Below are 19,503 nucleotides of genomic sequence, written 5' to 3'. Positions count from 1 at the left end.
GCTTATATTGTAGAGTGCACGGCTCGTGGAGGTTCCGACGGGTGATTTGATTTCAGTGAATGAGGAGCAAAAATTGATGCATTCGTCGTGATCGGCATTACCTCTTCGTAGGTCGGTTGATTAAGGCAAGTTGGGCAGGTGCTTATGGCCAGTTTGAGGGGCATGAGGGGGCAAAAATATGGGGCACACCTTTGGCGCGCCTTGGATGGGGGTCAACTCTCCACCTCTTCAGTAAGAATTGAGGCTATTCAGTGCATCTATGAGGTTTGTGTGGGGGTCATGCTCCATCGAAATCGATGATAACGCTTCGGACGTTGAGGATTAACAGGGGTCCAAGGTCGAAAAGGTGGTAGTAAAACCTAACTACCGGGAACATCTCACGAGAAAACAAGATGAGACCAGAGATCTAGGGTAGTTAGTACCGCCCAGGCGGGTCAAGCATCGAATGATAAAGAGATAAGAAACAAGCTCGCCATACTCCTCGGCTCTTGCCGATAAAGGTCTTGGGTATGAATTGGTACTCACAAGGCGTGTCCAAGCTAAGGTGTAGCTGGCAACATCATCACCGGCCTTCAGCAAATTATCGGAAATGCCTGGCAAGGTTTAGTGTCGTATAATTATGTATTCGGGTGATAATTGTTTTGTATTAAGTAAGAGCTCGAATGTCAACACTTTTGGAAGCATGCTTGAGTGTTAACCACTGAAGGTTCGCACTGGTTCTTAGGCATGGATTCTTAAAGAGATTATCATGTGTGTCCAAGACTATTAGCAACATTGTACTCAGTGAGGCCAGATGTTTACACATCTAGTTAGTCGCAAACGACACGCATTTCATTAAACATCATCACAGAATAGTCTCGTCCAGCCTTTGATGGTCGATAGGACATTTTCTCTAATGTAAAATTGTCGGAGGATTGGATTACGTGAAATTCATGGAGGTCACGGACAAGGCACTCGAGTATTCTTAGGTAACACAAGACCCCTAATATTACTCTCTAGTTGTGACTGCATACACGTTCTCAGAACACACATGGTCATCTGCTTCGAGCAAATGAACAATCCAACTGACTTTCGCGGTTACCTAACAGTCGGCAATAGCGAATCACTTTTGATGGGTACATAAGCGAAACTCACGAAAGAGAGAACATCGGAGCTGAATTGCTCCTCCGGAGTTAATAAAGCAGGCCAAGAAACTCGTGCCAAATAATCAGAAGATCTGATCAGTCCCGGCACCATGCCATCTCCACAAGGACACGAGGAGGAGTGGTTGGTCAACAAGCCTAGTTCAGGCAGTTGAAAGCTTGGCTGCACTTGATAGACTTAGAAGCAACGTAGCGAACAGGCAGGCAGTCAGTCAGTTAGTCTTCATCTTGAATCCTCGAGGCTAAGTAGCTCTGAAATGGAAATTGCATCTGAGGTCATATGCACATCCTTTCATGTACTAACGTCAAAGTTGAGCGTATATGATAGTCTTGGGAGGCTACTGCCCACGAATCACATCCCGACGCGTAAAAGGATTGTCTAAAACCTAGTGTAATATCGCCGCTGGCCATCTCCGAGCTATGTGGAAAGGCATGCGCTTCTCTTGCCTGAAGGTGCTCTCCGCCAACCGGTCCAATTACTCCTGAACAGCGCATCAGCTACGGAGCAGATACGCCGCCCTCCAAGGCATCTGTCCGGAGGTCGTCGTTCACGGAGAACGAGCCCGATACCGCAGCTCCCGCAACTCCGGAGCGCTGGACGCCACTTGCGGCAGCTCGCCTTACAATCGGGACGCCACGGCGGTTGCGATCAGTTGGCGCGAATAGCTTCGTCGATGCAATCTGGGATGGCTGCACTCCACGTGTCACAGAATTATCGGGCGCGGCAAGAGCCAGATTACGCCACTAAAACTGCAAGTATGGACGCACGAAGTTGGGGAAAAGGGGCATGCATGTAACGGTCGCCGTGTCGCGAATGGCCTGCTGCACCTCTTAATGCGCAGCTACTGCGTGCGATCTGGACAACGAGGCGGTTGTGTGTGTGTGCGGCTGAGATTCGTCAATGGAGGACGAAGAGCGGCAAGTTTTACACTGGTAGCATTGAGCTAGCTTGCGCTACCTTTTAGCTGCTTCACGGAGTCGGGATGGCATTCGCGGTTGGATACGCATCTCCCGGAACATGATATTATCACGATAAGAATGTCAAGATGACATCTAGAGGGCAGAGGCCGAATGCTCAAGAGCCAAGAACGTCATCTCACTTGTTGAGTTGGTGCAGACATCGGACCAGAATCGGAGGCGCGACAAATCACCATTTCGGTTGAAATCGCGGTTTGTGATGATAGTGCATGACTCTCAATCCTGTGGTCGGTTCTGCCGCTGTCGAAGTTCGCCTCAATGTCGGAGAAACGCTGTCAAGGTCCTTCACCAAAGAACCCAACAAAGAAATGGAAACGAGTCAGCTACGCTCCGCCCACGGGACCGCCATTACCTCGTGGTTGCGGCTCGCTTTCGCCGCAGTGGATTTGGCAGCCTGGGTCGCCTGCTAGCCAGCCAGCCTAACAAAGCCGGCGTGGAAGGGCTGAATCGCTCCCTGCGAATTCTAGGCTGAGGGTCAGCCGGGCCTTTGTGTCAGCTTCTGAGTAAGCACTGCCTCAAAGAGAGTAGCACACGAGCACACGCATTCCCAGATCAATATGCAGGTGGATGAATTGACTCGCGGGGATGGGTTTGTCTGGTGCAGAGAAGACAGCCAGTGGCCTGTTTCGAAGACCTCTAGGCAAGACAGAGCCAGGTCCGCCGACTGAGCGGACCTATGATCGGCATTGCGCGATACAACATGCCCCAGTCCCCAGTCCAGTGTCCTGGAGGCATACTGTACAATACGAAAGCACGATGGATGCAGGCTGGCAGGCTGGCAGGCTGCAGGAAAGGGCCTCAGTGGAGATAGGTTATCGCAGCACGACCAACAAGATACGGGGGTTGGCATGTAAGAGCGATAATAGACGAGTCCAGGCTGCCAATGAATCTCCAACGGGCTCCCACCATTTCGATATCACGGCTATCTATCGTTGAATTGACAGATGGGATGCAGGGGAATTAGATATCGACACCTCTCACTGGCTGGAAGATGCACGCCCGCCGTGCGCTCGAACCGCTTATCGGAAAGTCAAGAGTCATGGAAATGGCGCCTCGGGGCTGATCGGAGCCAGATTTGGGGACTGACGGCGGCGTGGCTGTAATGGGCTTCGGGGTCCAAGGGTCCATCCACACCAAATGTCTAGGAAATGCCCACTCTTTTCGTCGCTTGGAATCCCACGCCGTCCACGCTCTCCAACCTGCGAGCTGCTGATGCAGAAGGCTGGATCCACCCCCAGCAAATCTAGCCCAGCCAGACTCGCCAGACCATAGAGGTACGACCACGGCTGGGTCACCAAGCAGGCATTGACATGATGGACAATGCCACTATTCCCGACTCAGGATGTACCGGCTTCTACGGCTGCCATGACTGGACACCCTGGATGCCTCTCGACCAACCCGCGGCCTCAGCGCCGCCGGGGAAGCACGCCCTGCCCTCCTCAACCCCCGTCACCGCCGCTGACTAGCCCATCACGAAATATTGAGAGCTCCCCCGACTCGCGGCTCTGCCTGCCTCACTGTCGGCGAGTGGCTGACAATGTCCGCCCTCCATTGTTACGTCCTGCATGACCCCTTATGACCGTTCTGTCTGCCGTGCTCGTAGCACTGGGTGGTGTCTAGGCCTCCCTCGACGTGATATAGGCATATATTCGCAGCTGCGCAACAGACGGACAAGGCTTTCTCCATCAGCGCTCATATAGATACTTGACTGCGGCACGGACACGTCTCTTTCGATATCTTGGACTTCGAGACGATCCCTAATCAAGCGGGTATACGTTCCCATACATAGCAATTGATCTCCTGATCGTCTTATCAGGGACGACAGATCACCGTGTACAAAGCCGTCGATCGAGTCTAGAACGGCTGAGTCGGCCTCCCGAACCGCCCTCCGCCACCCCCGTTGATAGACCGGACCCTGATTCTCGCTCAACAGATCGTCCCCGGTCTAGGTGTGTTAGCTCCCCTTTGGCTGCACAACGGTCTGTCACCGAGCTATCAATTAGTCACTAATCGATAACAAAGCAGCTGCCACCCCCCTACTTCCCTCTCTCGACCTTCCTATCTTTCTTCACTCACGTTCGACAAGCCTTACTCTTTCAGCTCCTTGCCTTATCTTGCCAATTTCTCCCTCTAAGCTCTATTTGTGCTTCATATAACTTGACAACACTGGAGATTTTCGAGCTGGCCTCGGCATAGGAACTTCTATCCACAACCATGGGGAAGAAATACAGATACGCGAGCTCCTCATCCTCCTCCTCGGACTCAGACTCGGAGTCTTCTTCCGTCCTTCCTCCGCCCCGCCGACACCGACATCGTGACCAAACCTACCGTAACCGCCGGCGAAGCCCTCCGGCACCAGAGTATCCTTCGCAAGGCTTGGGAGCTGCCCCTGCAGCCAAAGAGGAGGAGAAGAAGAAAAAGAAGAAGAAGCCCCCTCCGCAGCAGGGCATTGATAAGATATGGGAGCTATTCTCCCAGAAGAAGTTCAGCAAGGCGCTCGCTGTTCTACCCTTCTCTCCTGTCCCACCATCGTCCTCCGGCGAACGAGCCAATGAGCTCTTGTCCGCGGGGTACGACCGGGCGGTGGAGGAGTGCCGACAGAGGGTGCGCAAGATCATTGCTGAGTGTAAGAGAATAAACACGCGCTATCGTGACCGCTGGGACATTGTAAGTTTGCTCAATTCCCTGCAAAGCTCTCTTAGACGTCTGCAACATGTGGGAGTGATTTGTGATGCCCATTTCAATAAAAAGTCAAGCCCTTGTTGTACACAATAATTACTGTGCCTAGTCTGCTATTTCCTAATACTGACATATCACCTTGCTCTGTAGGACTGGGACCTGAAATGGGAGAAAGGCCATTGCCTTAATAGTCTCGGCTCCACCAAATTTGACATCAACATGTCCACGATGTTGAACCCCAATGCCAACATTCCGAAAGCCGTCAAGCGCGTACATGAAATCTATGAGAAGCCCACTTTCATGGAGAAGGTGCTTCCCGGCGACATCAAGCAAGGCAATCTAGGCAATTGTTGGTTCGTGGCTAGCTTGACTGGGCTAGCCAATGTTGAGGATGGCATTAAGCGGATTTGCGTCGAGTATGATACCAGTAAGCAATCTCAGCGTATAGCCGAATCCCTTTCGTTCCAAGTATTGATCTTGATCAGAAATCGGAATCTATGGTTTCGTCTTCTATCGCGACGGCGAATGGGTTTGGTCAATCATCGACGATAAGCTTCATTTGAAGTCCCCATGCTGGGATTCGCCCTCAATGCAGCGTGATCTACTGCAGCAAATTGACCGAGAGGATGTCGAGCGTGTATACCGCAAGACATACCAGACGGGATCCAAGGCACTGTTCTTCGCCCAGAACAAGGATCAAAACGAGACCTGGGTGCCGCTCATTGAGAAGGCGTATGCTAAAGCCCACGGAGACTATGCTTGTTTGACCGGAGGCTGGATTGGAGAAGCATTGGAAGATCTGTAAGCAATCTACATCGCATACTCTAGGTATTCTTCGTTACTGACTCCGATGGTTCAGGTCTGGTGGTGTCACTACCGAGCTGCTTGCCAGCGATATCTTAGACACTGAGGAGTTCTGGAACAATGAGCTGTCTCGAATCAATCAGGAATTTCTATTCGGATGTTCTACCGGACTCCTCGATGGAGGATATGGAAATCGCGACGGCATCTCGGAGGGGCACGCCTATGTTATTATGGAGGCGAGGACGCTCAAGAATGGCACTCGGCTGCTAAAGCTAAGGTGAGGACCGTTCGCAATAAGCAAATGTAGCAACTGCTGATCGTACGTCTTTTAGGAACCCTTGGGGCAAGATTAAGAAGGGCAACTGGGAAGGAGCTTGGTCTGACGGTTCCAAGGAGTGGACCACTGAAGTCCAGGAGGAGATCAACCACTCCTTCGGAGGCGACTCTACCTTTTGGATCTCCTACGAAGACCTCCTACGCAAGTATCAGCATTTCGATCGTACAAGGCTCTTCCGTGATCCTAATTGGCGATGCTGCCAACGCTGGATCGGCGTCGAGGTGCCCTGGAAGGCCCAATACCACGAGAAGTTCCATATTAAGCTCACTAAGGACTCTCCTCTCGTCCTGACCCTCTCGCAACTAGATGCCCGCTACTTTAAAGGCTTGCAGGGGCAATACAACTTCCGCCTACAGTTCCGCTTGCATGAGCAAGGGAGGCCGGATGCCGAAGACTATATCGTTCGGTCACACGGAAACTACCTCATGGATCGGAGTGTCTCTGTCGAGCTACCTAACATGCCCGCCGGGTCCTACACTGTGTTTATCTCCGTCATTGGCGAGCGGGACTCTAAAGCCCCGTCCGTCGAGGATGTCGTGAAGCGCGAGTGCAAGCGTCGAGTGGAGAACGAGAAGCTGGCACAAGTGGGCCATGCTTACGATCTCGCTCATAGCAAGGGTGCTGCGCACCTCGAGGCCCTGGCCAAGCTCCGCAAGAAGACTGACTCCGGCAAAGCCAGTGATGCTCGCAAGACGGAGCGCCGCAAGATGTGGGAGAAACGACACTTGCAGCGTGACATTCAGAAGAAACAAGGCAAGAAGAACACAGCCAAACGTGATCGCCGCAAGGCGCGAGAGGCGGAGGAAAAGGCCAAGGCTGCCGAAGTGAAACGCGTCCAAGAAGAGAAAGAAGCCGAAGAGAAGCGGATGCAATTGGAGAAAGAGGCAGAGGAGAAGCGTCTCAAAGAGGAGAGGGAATCTGAAGAGCGCAAGAAGATCGAGGAGCTTCAGCCCAAGGACAAGGCCATTCAGACCGAGCATGAAGTCAAGTCAGAGGTGAAGGACGGAAGTCCCCAGCCAGAAATTTTGGATGACAAGTCTGATAGCGCCTCAACTTCCTCCAGCAGCACCCCCCAGTACACGCCCAAGAGCGATAGTGCTGTGCCCTCTGATGATGACAAAGAGAACACTGTTGTCGTTATCCCTCCGGTGGATGCATCCGCTGTCTCTGGCGGTCCGCCTCCGGCCACAACTTCCGTTGAAGAAGTAAAGGCTAAGGATGAGCAAGTCGCTGAGGACAGCAACAAGGCTCCCGCTCCTCCAGCAGCTAAAACAAAGCCTCCACCTCCCCCACCAGCTGCTGAGGATTCAGACGGCGACTCATCTGATTCACCCGTTGAGGACTGGGAGGAGCTGTACTCGAGCGATGATATGAGCCTGAAGCCTCGCATGGCTCCAGTCCCGGCCCAACCAGCGAAGAAGGAGGAGTCTGATGACGAGGAGCCAGACACTCCTGATCCGTGGAACGCCATTGCCATTGTTGGTTTCCGGGTTTATTCGATGGACGAGAATCTTGAGCTACGAGTTGTCTTGGAAGGTGGAAACTTGGAGGAAGGCGGGATGGGCGAGAAAGGCGAAGCTGATATCGATAATGCTCAGTCAAATGCCGGGGGTCAGCGCAAGAAGGAGCAGAAAGACGAAGACAAGAAAGATAAGAAGGAAGATCAGAAGCAAGAGAATGACAAGAAAGCCCAGGATGAGAAGACCGACGAGGCCAACAAAGATGAGACAAAGGCTGATTCTGAGGCTGTCAAGAAAGACGATGATACATTGAAGCCTGTGGACTCGAAATCAGGGGATGGCTTCGCGGCTTATAAGACCATCATTGTTCGGCAGACCAGCGAATTCGATCGAGTAATGGGCGAGAAGAAGCAGAACGATGCTTCGAAGGACCTGGTTGATCAAGAGTCAATGCCTGTCTCTGAAACCATTGATAACGATTCGACACCGAAGGAAGACACCGCTGGAGTGGTTGTTGACGAGACTTCAGACGGATTTCCTTTTCCCGCGGTGCCTGATGCCAATGCAGACCTGTCTATCGAGAATGATGACGAGGACGTTTCGGTGACTCCATTCATCGTGGTGACGCCCGACAACGAGCGCGCCGATGAGAACGAGTAACACATGACTAGATCTGCTACGAGCGATGGTTTAGCAGTTTTTAGATTGCATTCGTCCTTGATGACGATAGATTTGTACGTACGAGACGAGATGACATGACGGCTTCCATTGGTGACGGAGTTTGGCATTTGCTTCTTTGTTCACTTTGATCGTAGAGCGCGAAAGATTTGATCTTTGGATAGTTTATTTGGTTATGTCTATGACTACTGTTGGGTATATACATGAGCCCTGTCGAATATCAATCTCATCTTTGTTCTTTCCGCAAATGCTGACAATCATGACTGCCGTGCGCGAGAGTGTTGAATTGTGGTGCTTCGGCCTGGTCGAAAATGGATTGGCGGCATGCTAATTATTACGGTCAACCTAGAGAGTCAATAAGCTGCCTATCCCTGAGGAATTACAGCGCAATCTGATCTACATATAGAATACGCTGTTCTATACGCTCACATGCATTGACGACCTAGCCCTATCGAGACTGTTGTCATCCGTCGCACCTACCTGTATTTGCATCCTGCGGCGATCCATGCCTTCTGTCACCACTACCCCTGGGGATGATGGCAGTTATAGGCCCATTCTCCGGCAAAGGATGCTGACAGACATCAGTGGACCTGATGTCGAAGGACGTGTTACCGCCAGTCGCCTACACAACAAAAGAGTTTACTTATCTGCATGAAAAATAGCTGACTTGAAGCCTGAAGTCTTGTCCATTCCAGCACTGTAATCCGGCATTTACAATGACCCGCCAGCATTACTACTCCATGTTGCATCCGCCCACCTTTCAGATGAAGTTACATAACATGAAGTGCAGGCAGAAACATTTTTAACGAGTCTGAAGATGCAGATTAATAAAGGAGATGGGCCGATAGAATGACGGCGTCCTTGGTGTTACGCCATCTCGAGTTACACGGGCGAAAGGGGTGTTGTGCGAATAGCGGGGAATGTCTTGCTAAACGTCCATTCACGGCCGCTGATTTGCTCTTCAAGCGCTTTGAAACCGACGATCCTGGGGGCTGAACGGCTTTGCGGTCGCAGTTGCTTCCCCAGGGGATGACGAGAATGATTGATGCAGCATACTTCTTGCCGGCCAGGAGTTCAGCGCGGGATCGACGGTCACTACATTGGAGCTGATAGGCCAAGTCTTCTTCAGCGCATGCATCCGTTCCGGTAACTCGTGTCCTGGACCGTTGGTCCAGAGAACATTGGAAATAAAGTTGCTGGGCCGCCGCCACCAGGCATGTGCCGGTCCCCCTTAACACTCTGGCGGGACTGAATCGAGGCAAGGATACGGCGCAGACGCATAGCCCTACTGCCTTATGTATTACCACCAATGTAACCTCGGTATCTAAGGATCCGCTCCTCCAGAGTCTCTCTCGATCCTTCCCGCCTTGTCCTACCCACTGAGAGCTCGATTCCAGCGCTGTGCCGCACGCTTGCCTAGAGGCGATGCTGCGCTGATGTCTTGACCTACTTGATATGGTGTCAATTGTTCAATCATCCAACTTCAAACCGTCTCATCCACCTGGGAATCCCTCAGTGCCGAGTGCCTGCAATAATCAGCTACAATGGCCCAAGAGTTGCAATGATGAATGAAGTAATATGCCAGTACCACAGGTAGTGACCGAGCCTTCTAAAGTGGGTTAAATAAGCTTGGATCCCGAGCAAACGGGTCTATTAGGATGATGGCTAGTGTGTCTAGTCTCCATTGTGCTGGTCAGAGCTTCTCGCCATGTCTAACTATTCAGTCCATACAGGGTTTTGGATAAACCAGGAGTCCGCTCCTGTCTACGGCGCCACACTAACAGTGCCAATACGGTGGGGTAACTATTTGGTCGCTGGACTGTCTTCCCTTGTGGCCTGGTCGGGGGTCTCCGCCTGGACACTTTGCGCCTACTTCCTACATCACCGCTATGCCGGCAAGGATCACAAAGACGTCCTCGATCGCCAATTGCAGGTTCTGCTTCGCGGTCCAGCAAGTGCCTTTGATGTGATAACAAGCACTTTCCAGCTCGAGAGGGCCTGGAGGAGGGAGAATTGCAGATCATCTAAACGCATTGTGCCTATCTTTTTTGCGGCATCAGTCATCTTCTTACTCTTTGCTGCCGCTGGTATATTCGTCGCGGAGGTGGCTAGCAAATCCTACCAGGACGTTCTAGTGCTAGCCAACCCATTATACTGCGGATATCTCACCTTTGGCACTCAAGGAGCGGTTGATCCTGTAACTGGCATACAGGTGCGTGAGAACAACGAAAGACGATACGCCCGGAATCTGCGGAAAATATCGAGACAGTACGCTACATCATGGTATGACGCCTCTACTCTCGGATCAAGGACCTCTTCAGATTTCTCTTCAATTACATTGCCTTTCAGCGGCACCGAGGTCCCGTGTCCTTTTATCGGAGGAAACACTACCTGCTTGGGTGCAAATCGTACAAGAGATGCTCCTGCATGGCAAGTCGATACCGGCGAACTCGACTCCTACGATCACTTCGGAATGAACGCACCTAAGTCAGAGCGTATCACATGGCGTAAGAAAACAACTTGTGCTGTTGTCGATGTCGACCCCTTTGTAGGACCTCCGGGAGTCTATCCAGTCAACCACAATTTCAACCCTGATAATCCACAAATCGATAACGTTACTTTGCAATGCGTCTTTCTAACATCCGACAAGTCTTGTCTCTTTGGATCTAACCCCGCTTCAAGATATGGCACTAATGCTTATGACATCCAGTAAGTGCCAGGGATTACTTGATGAGGTATTTGTCCTCTAATTTAGATCTCTACTCCAGGGCCACGACAACATACTCAAACCCGCCAGTGGAGGTTGACTCGGAAGACTGGTCTTGGGAGCCGATGCCTCCGTTTAATAACTCCAATGCGGATAAAGTATTTTATCTCGTCACACCAGCTGCCGCGAAATACTTCCAACCAGTTGAAGATCCCCTGTTCTTCGCTAATATCTCCGGCACGGATACGGGTTTTGTTTCTCCATTTGACTTCTCTCTCATGACATGTACGGATCAATATGAGATCTGCAATCCATCCAACAAGCAATGTTCTGGCTTGGGTGGCGTCTACAGCCTCAACCTTGACAATCAACCCACGGAGGTTCTCGATCGTCTTGGGTTCAACGCAGCTCAGCGGGCAACTGCCAAAAGGTTCTTTGAGAGCACAGCCTTGGGCGGCGAGACCTACCCGTTGAACGATGAATCAAGTCCAGGTGAGCTTGAAGTAGACCCCCAAACAACAACCATGAGCTGCACTAACGCTAAACCATAAGTCTTTCTCGCAACCGATGGCGCCACATTTACAACACTGCCAGGGATACCATCAAACCAATGGCAACTCGAGGTCAATCTTGTCTTTGAGACATCACTGGTCGGTTTGCAGCACACGCTACTGAACTGGATTGCGAAACCTTGGATGACTGGATACGAGGATGTGCCGGCATCCAGCAACGGCATGGTAGGGCCGTCCGATGCCGCAATCAATTCCACCGCCCTGACCAGCCGCTATATCGCCGCGGGACTTCTCGAACAGGAGCAAACGCTCTGCCGTAATCAACTGATTCGCACTGCTTCAGCTGTTCAGAACTTCAGTGTTCTCGCAACGTTTCTTGTGATTGCCCTGACCATCCTGATCATTGCGGCTGGTACGTTCTTGCCGGCTATCGTGAGCTTCATCCGTCAACGCCCAAGGTCGGGCAAGCACAGTTCACAGCAAGATTCAACGCACGAATTGATGAGAGAAGCGGACCAGCAATTCCAAATTCTTCGAATGGCTCTTGAGACAGCGGGCATCCACGACTGGAAGGTTGGCCCTGGTGGTATTCCCGTCACTACGAAACCTTTCAAAGTCACCAATCCTATCCAGATTGATGGCCTTCCAAGACATTCTACTTTCAGATTAGACTCTGAAGAGACGGGAGACGTTGAACAAGGTATCATCACCATTCAATCATCTATCAAAGTTCCGCCGGAGTATAAGGAGAAGGGAACTGATAGCAGAAAGTCTACTTGGAAGTCACAGAGCTCCTCGAGTAGCCAAGACTCACCTTCTAACTAGCCCTACATCTTTCATTATGACAAGACTCTATTTGCAATTTCAACGATAGCTTCAATACTATTAATGATCGGACAAGCAAGGTGTTTCTAGGCATTGAATCCTTCGTTCTTGCATGCTCTGATTATAGTACTATACATTTGTATTCAGCCAATTTTGTCGCCTAGATCCCTAAAGGAGTGAGGAGTATCTCAAGTGTTTACTATCCAAAATGTGACAGTTATGCTCCCTGACCCCACTGAGAATGTGGTAAAATACCAGAGTTATCTTATAGTATGCATTTCGTGCATGGCACGAATACTCAAAACTCTTTGTGCATATCAAGGTCATGTACTTGGCGGCACAGAAACCCCTCAACAACTGCTTTAGTACTTGACAGCCTCTGGACGAACTCCGGCTCGCCATAGCAAAAACCTTTGGTAATAGTCAAATGTGCCCTTCACGCTCGTCGTTACTATTGTCGGCGACGCCAGAGCCTAGACACCGAAGCAGCCAGGGACTTGATCTAGAACTGAAGAAGAGGCCGTCAGAGCCGCCAAAGGATGATACATCAATGTTTAGTGCAGATCCACGAAGTCAAAAGAGACATTGCAGCAACATTTGGGAAATCCTGTAAGAGTTTGCCAGAGATCTGGGAGTTGTAGTGTCAAATTTAAGTCGACAAGTGCAAGTCTTTAGCCTGTGTGAAAGTGATTGTATTTTCCACAGAATTCTGCTCAGAGATGTTTAGGTTCAACTCGCTCTACTCAGGACTGCTCGGTGTCTTCTTCCCTCCGACCCTCAAGAGGTTCAGTCTCAGCCCGTAACCCTCTCCGCCTGTCCATCCTTCTTCTCCATGGCCTGTACATGATGACAGATGCAATGCCCACCACCAAGAAAACGCCGCAAATGCTACCTCCAATGATCTCGAAATGGTCGCCAATGGCACTGACCCCGTCCCAAAATTGCCCCTCCGGCTCAGCCACGTTCTGGACCAAAGATAATACCTGGATGATACCGATGAAGGCCGCAACAAATACAGTGATCCCTGTCAGCACGATGGAGTAGTATAGAATGGCGACATGGTCCCTTGCAAATGCCTTCGATGTGTAAAGTGCCATCATAAGCGCTCCGTCAGTTGTATCAATTAGGCACATGCCAGCTTTATTTTTGGTCAGCCTCGTTTACTCAACAGTGGTCGATCCATCATGTCCTACCTGTGAATAGAACCGGGAAGATCAAGATAAGCCACATGCTCGTGCCCTGAGCTCCCTGAATACTCGCAATGCCTAGAATGGCAACCTCGGAGCTGGTGTCAAAGCCAAGACCAAACATCAAGCCCAGGGGAAACATTTTCCAAGGCCGGTCAACGATTCGAAAGACTTTACGGAACACAGTGGCCATGAAACCCGCTCCTTCAAGTCGCAAAGCCGTAGCTGCTCCCTGGCCGCCATCAGCCTCTCCGTCATCGTCTGGGTCGCTGCCCCGCTCTTCTTGCTCGCGCAAAGCCTCCTTGAGCCTCTTTACCAACTTGTAGAGTACCCAACCATTGCCAATGCACAGAATAATAAGAAATGCGGCTGATACACTCGTGCCAATGATGTTTCCAACACGCTGGAAGTTATCAAAGCGGTCCCGCAACGCGCCAGATGTGGCAGCCACCACGATGCAGGTGATGATAACAATGGTCGAGTGGCCCAGGCTGAAGAATGTTCCGACTGAGACGGGACGCTGACCTGATGCGATCAGGCGCCTGGTCATCAAGTCAATAGCACTGATATGATCCGCATCCAGCGCATGTCGAAGGCCGAGTGTGTATGACAAGACAGCGGGCGTGATGAGGGCTGGATAGAAGTGTAGCACGACACCTGCAATGGCCCAGACCACGAGATTCACGACAATGAGCAGTGCGATGATCTGAATGGTCGGGGCCGGAACGCCTTGTAAGAACTTCGGTAGCGGCACACGGGGGAAAGGGATGCGGGGCATCGTGAACGAGTGATTGTGTGAGAGAGGAGAGATAAGCAGATTGCGACGCCCCGCGTTGTGAGTTGAGATGACTTGAGAGGAAAGTGAAGAGACAGCCACCCCAACTCGAAACAGACGGCTCTTCACTTTTCCCTCACGATCCCACAATTCAATGCAATATTGAAGTGGAAAGAAATGAGCTGCGAACGTGGTGTCTTTAGATAGACGCGATGAAAAATCTATGGGCTTGGCCTATTGGGTAGCACCCCACATGGTGCAGCATCAACGTGCAGCCGGCGATTTGCAGTGGACGAATTACCCCCTCTCCCACCACTCGATAAGCTTATCGTGACTAATTCTGGTGAAAACGAGCCTCGCACTTCAGTTTAGCAACAGGTGGTCTCCGTCGGATACAGCCGAAGAGGAGGCTTCAAGATCTAGTCCAGATGGAGCCATCAGAATCAGATGGGTATGCAAAGCACTTTATCCCGCTCGAGTCGGATCCGGACATCTTCAACGAGTTGCTGTTGCATCTTGGAGTCTCGCCGAAGCTCACCTTCCAAGAAATCATTACACTCGACGAGCCTGAATTGCTGCCTCGTCCCGCTGTTGCCGTCATCGTGCTCTTCTCAGCAGGAGACAGCTATGACCCAACGGTCAATCATCCTTGCACTACGAGTCCGCCGCCGCACGGGCAGGGTGGACAAACGGTGCCTGGCGATATAATCTGGTTCAAACAGACCATCCACAACGCATGTGGCTTCTACGCTTTGCTCCATGCAGTCGCGAACTGTCATGTAGAGAATGCTTTTGGTGGGTGTAACAGTACTCGATCTCCAACCGGCTAAATGCCAACTAACCTAGCAACCGACAGAGCCCGGGTCCACTATAAGCCATCTTGTGGGCGATTCTAGCCGCCTACCGCCGCTTAATCGATCCGGTGTCCTGGAGAAGTCGAACTCCCTCGAGGAGGCATACAATAAGGTGGCACAAAAGGGACAGACCTCGGCGCCTGAAGACCCGGAAGACGAAGTGGAGTTTCACTACATCTGCGTCGCAAGATCCCGGGTGGACGGGCAACTGTACGCCCTCGATGGAGATTTGGACGGTCCCGTCGCTTCAGGCTTGCAGCTTGCTCCAGGCGAGGACATGCTGAGCGAGCGCTGCGTGGCCTACTTCAAAGAACTGATCGGTGGAGTGATTGCCAAGCAGGGTGACAGCGTCAACTTCAACCTCATGGCTTTAGTGGAGGGCTCAGTTTGAAGGTCTTCGTTGACTGGGCCCAATGTGCCGAGTGCAAGTCTTTGCCGTCGCTAGATTGTGCCGGCGGCGTGCTTGAGGTCCAGCTTGGGCGAAGGCCCGCCGGCCGCTTGGACAGTAGATGGGATCCACCACCGGGCATTCGGTATTACCTAAGTTGATCACGCGAATAGAAACATAGACTTCAACATTGAAGTAATGATCGAAGTTGCACAGTATCGTCGATGATTTTTCAACCACCAAACAACCTGATCAAGTAGAAAATTGCCCAATGTTGTAGGGCGTATGTGTGGCCATTCTTTCACAAAGTCGCAGCTGAGATGCTGTTTGTGCCAACAGACCAAGTTATTCAAATCAAACACCTCAATCCAAGATATCTTCCACTGGTTCTTCTTTTTAACATTGATTGATGTCTATTTCTAATCCAATCTCCAAGGGGAAGCTTCACCGGACCTGATGTGAATTCATTGATGTGTCTAGATCCAGATCAGTGTAAAGACAACTGCTGCGAGCATTCGTGTTGTCTCTAACAGAAAATTTTTCTGATCTTTTTACGAGAGAAACTAGCCGTATATAATGTTTGTATAGCGACAAGAAGTTAGGTCGAACGTCCCCAAGTACGTGTGTGTAACCAAACAGGATGCCGCCTTGGATCATAGTGACATGCCAATCAAAGGCTCAAACTCTCCTTTCATGAGCCGATGATACACAAAAGCACATACATCTGCGCCGACAACAGTCATGCCCAACAGGTTGGGCTCCATCACCTTGCCTATTTATTGACCTTTCATACCGTCTCATGGCGTAAAATTTCTCCGTGCAAACAACAACTTGCATCTAGTGATCAACAATTCAACTGTGAACCTCAGATAGTTGGACAATACACCCTCCAGGTAAGTATGACATGTGAGGGATTATGAAACGACGATTAACTGACTTTGCCCTGGAAAGTCTAATTCACGATGAATCCACCAAACATTCAGGTAAATGGCTTTGATCTAGTCCCTGTGGAGTTCCGAAGCTGAAAATCAGGGAAGACGAAAGATGGCCGCCGAAGGGAACAACCAGAGGGGTTTCGAGGTGAACATGAGCTATAGCTTCACACAGCCAAAACATCGGTTCACTGCATAGTGGGATGAAGTCTGTGGTCTTGGTATACACTAGGGGTCTGGCTGTTCTCCTAGTATCCTCGAGTGATGCTTGTTCTATACCATCGTAATTTCACTCACAAAATTTCATCTTCAACTTGAGCTTCTTCTTTTCAAGTGAGGAAGGCACGCTGGCCATTTCGCATCCAAATCCGTCATCCAAAGACGCTTGTGAGCACTCCGCCATACTCTACATATGATGAATTCATCTTCTCGATATCGTAATCATTCCAATACCCCCCTCCAGCAACAGCGTATTGCGTATACCAGCCTGAAAATTTCGTTTGTGCTTGTGCAGGCGTGGTTCCCTGGGATGGTTTTGCGTCGTTGGTGACCCAGACTATTGGCGAAATCTTCATCCCCAGCGTATCTTGCCACGTCTCAGGGTTATTACCCGCCCCTCCGTCATAGACTTGCAGGTACACGCGATCAAGAAGGTCAGGTACTTCGGAATTGATCTGGGTCTTGATCGTATTCCAGAAGTTGATTGATGTGTACGGCGCTATGGTATATTTGTACCCAATCGTGCCGAGCATAGTAGCAAAGCTGACAGTGCTAGATACATCGTAGACGGACTCATCATCGTTGTTAAGTGCATCAAGATCCCAGGCATTCCTGAGCGCTTCGAAGCTTTGATACAGTACTGTATCTGAGCCAGTTCCGCTCTCACTGATCATTGCGCGAATGTTCTGAAAGGTCGTATCCTGCGATACGAGGGACACCTCTACACGGTCAATTCTTGTCACGCCCGTCTTGAAGGACTTGATCTTGTCAGCGAGCGCAGCCCCTCCGATATATGAGCCATTGGTCACGACGGGAGCGTCGACAGCCTCCCCTGCGCCACCTGTGGAGTAGTAGACCAGGTCGCCATTCTCTAGCACGCCGATCCGGAAGATGAGCAGCGTATTAAAGCCAGACGTTGTCAGGCCTGTTGTGTTGGACTGGAGCACATCTTTGAACAGAAAGATGCTCTTCTCACTTTCAGCAATTGTTGCCCATGGTAAATGGCAAATAAATAGTGTGAGAAGAATGGCGCGAATTATGACATGTGATCCCATTGTTTGAGAGTAATGATGTTCAATGTTAAGCCCATGAGCCCGGGAATAAAAACAACAAGACTATGTTGAATGGGGTGGCTTGATGTAAACATGATGAGTTCCGCACCTATGTGCTTTAGTACGAAGTCTTCCCCGAGAATGTGCTACAATGTTTCTACTACACCAATACCACCTTCTCCATATGTCTAGCGTGCTAAACTCCAATGCCTGCTTTCTCCACTTGCGCATATCGGGAGTCATCTCCGACTAGCAATGCAGAAATGGGAAGGCACTGGGTCGTGATTATCTGGTAATGCTGATGATTGCCGAATAACCCCGCTGCCTGATCCACAAACGGTACATGATGTGGGGAGGTTTCATGATGTACAAGGCATTGGATAACAGCTTTGATAAACATGAGGCACACGTGAATATAGGCGTATCATAAGAGTGAAAATATCATATATTCTTAGATATTATTTGACACCCCGCCCTTTGTAGTGGTGCTTGCTTTTGCCTCAGGAAGACTTCGTACGATATTGGGCAGGGGTTTCAAATCAGGATTGACAAAGCTTATACGGGCAGGAATGCTCTCCCATAGGTCCGTCGAGTAGTAGCCATGCCAAGCCGTCTCTGTGAAGGCGAAAGTCTTCCTAAATTGCGAAAAGTCAATATTTGAGATATCCGCCCCATTGTCATAGACGGAACGTAGAGCTGCATGAGCTATTTGAATCCAGAAATAGGCTTGAGTTTCCGAATACGGAGGAATGCTCGGGTTCTGTGTTCTGCGTTGGATTGTCAATGTTTGAAGTGATTCAAGGGCTTCTTTGACGATAATTCCTCGCCGTTTGCTTGACTGGAGTATATTTCGAGCGACGTCGAAACCAAACTTGAGAAGGCGTATCGACTCCTTCCGAACGGCCACCCGGTCTTCCACCTTGAAAGATCCTTTCTCTAATTGTAAAACTGCTGGGAAAGGTCTCAGGGTGGGAGGACACCAGGCATGCTTTGCCTCAGGGCTAAACATCAATTCCTTAGAGTAGAATTGCTTCCAGAGTTGAGAATCCAGGAGTGATGGGCTCTGCAAGAGTATATCGCTGAAGTTCTCCCGTTGTGGTAGATCCTGCATGTGATTGGCTGCCTGATATGTTTTGGTGCAGTACCACAGCTGTACTATCCAGAACACCGTCATGGTTTGATGAGTAGTGTTTCGAAAGCGTTGAGGATTGTTGGCCCGCAACCGCTCCAAATGCTCAATGAAGATATTAGAGCATGCAACAACCCCTCTCCCGAAAGTAAGGGTTTCTAGCAAGACGAAATATCCAGCTCTAAGATGATTGTAATGATCCCACGTTTCCAGTTGTCCGCTTTCAAATGCCACCCAAAAGGTGTCGGCGTCTTCCGCGATGCTATTTGATTTCTGAACTCGACTCAACAAGTCCTGTTGATACATGTCTATTCCTGCATCCGGGCTTGCTTTAATTGCTTCTATCTCCGATGACACGTCTGATATGGATTCTGCTGACTCGACAGTCAGTCTCTTTTGAACAATGTCTAACACTTCTTTGAGCTGGGTGCCAGTTTTGCTGCTCAACCCTGGAAGGTCTACAACAGTTGCTGCCACAACATCACTATGAAGCGTAATCAAAGTTTGAAAACGCTGCCGTATCTCTGCCGTGACCTGATGCCTTTTAGCTGGAGAAAGGAGGTCTTGTTTGTTGAGTAAGATCCAAAGGTAACGAGAATCGGCATCTCTCATCATTTGTATGTTAGATTGCAGCTCGATTAGGGCTTCTTCTAGGCGTTCATTGTCGCTACAGTCATAGACAAATAGGATGAAGCTGTTCTTTTTGATATACTGGCCGACTAGCCGTCTCATCTGGTCGCAACCTGAACGATGCTAATCAGTCTCATCACATCCTACCCTGAACGACGGTGCTGATTCTCTTACCTCCGATGTCCCACAATTCAAATGTAGCTTTAGCATGTTCA

General features: G+C 50.3%; 4 protein-coding genes across 4 annotated transcripts; 2 read left to right on the top strand and 2 right to left on the bottom strand.

Moving 5' to 3' along the window:
• Positions 1-4,334: 4,334 nt before the first annotated feature.
• Positions 4,335-8,060, top strand: UCRPA7_3113 (putative calpain family cysteine protease protein; the record flags this gene model as incomplete). Its single annotated transcript, XM_007915683.1, has 5 exons — positions 4,335-4,787; positions 4,950-5,226; positions 5,285-5,600; positions 5,659-5,880; positions 5,936-8,060. 5 exons carry the CDS (start codon positions 4,335-4,337, stop codon positions 8,058-8,060), a joined length of 3,393 nt encoding a protein of 1,130 aa, XP_007913874.1.
• A 5,244-nt stretch (positions 8,061-13,304) lies between these two features.
• On the bottom strand, positions 13,305-14,087 carry UCRPA7_3112 (putative high affinity nickel transport protein nic1 protein; the record flags this gene model as incomplete). The annotated part of the gene is made up of 1 exon (XM_007915682.1): positions 13,305-14,087. The coding sequence occupies one exon, from the start codon at positions 14,085-14,087 to the stop codon at positions 13,305-13,307; it is 783 nt and encodes a 260-aa protein (XP_007913873.1).
• Positions 14,088-14,512: 425 nt separating this feature from the next.
• Positions 14,513-15,329, top strand: UCRPA7_3111 (putative ubiquitin carboxyl-terminal hydrolase protein; the record flags this gene model as incomplete). Its single annotated transcript, XM_007915677.1, has 2 exons — positions 14,513-14,535; positions 14,981-15,329. The coding sequence occupies 2 exons, from the start codon at positions 14,513-14,515 to the stop codon at positions 15,327-15,329; spliced, it is 372 nt and encodes a 123-aa protein (XP_007913868.1).
• A 1,300-nt stretch (positions 15,330-16,629) lies between these two features.
• UCRPA7_3110 (putative coagulation factor 5 8 type domain-containing protein) lies at positions 16,630-17,532 on the bottom strand (the record flags this gene model as incomplete). The annotated part of the gene is made up of 1 exon (XM_007915671.1): positions 16,630-17,532. One exon carries the CDS (start codon positions 17,530-17,532, stop codon positions 16,630-16,632), a length of 903 nt encoding a protein of 300 aa, XP_007913862.1.
• Positions 17,533-19,503: the final 1,971 nt, after the last annotated feature.

This window comes from Phaeoacremonium minimum (genome assembly GCF_000392275.1).
Source record: "Phaeoacremonium minimum UCRPA7 unplaced genomic scaffold PA7_03_scaffold_224, whole genome shotgun sequence".
Classification (NCBI taxonomy): domain Eukaryota; kingdom Fungi; phylum Ascomycota; class Sordariomycetes; order Togniniales; family Togniniaceae; genus Phaeoacremonium; species Phaeoacremonium minimum.
Note: the sequence above shows the minus strand (reverse complement) of the source record. Positions and strands in the feature narration are given on the sequence as shown.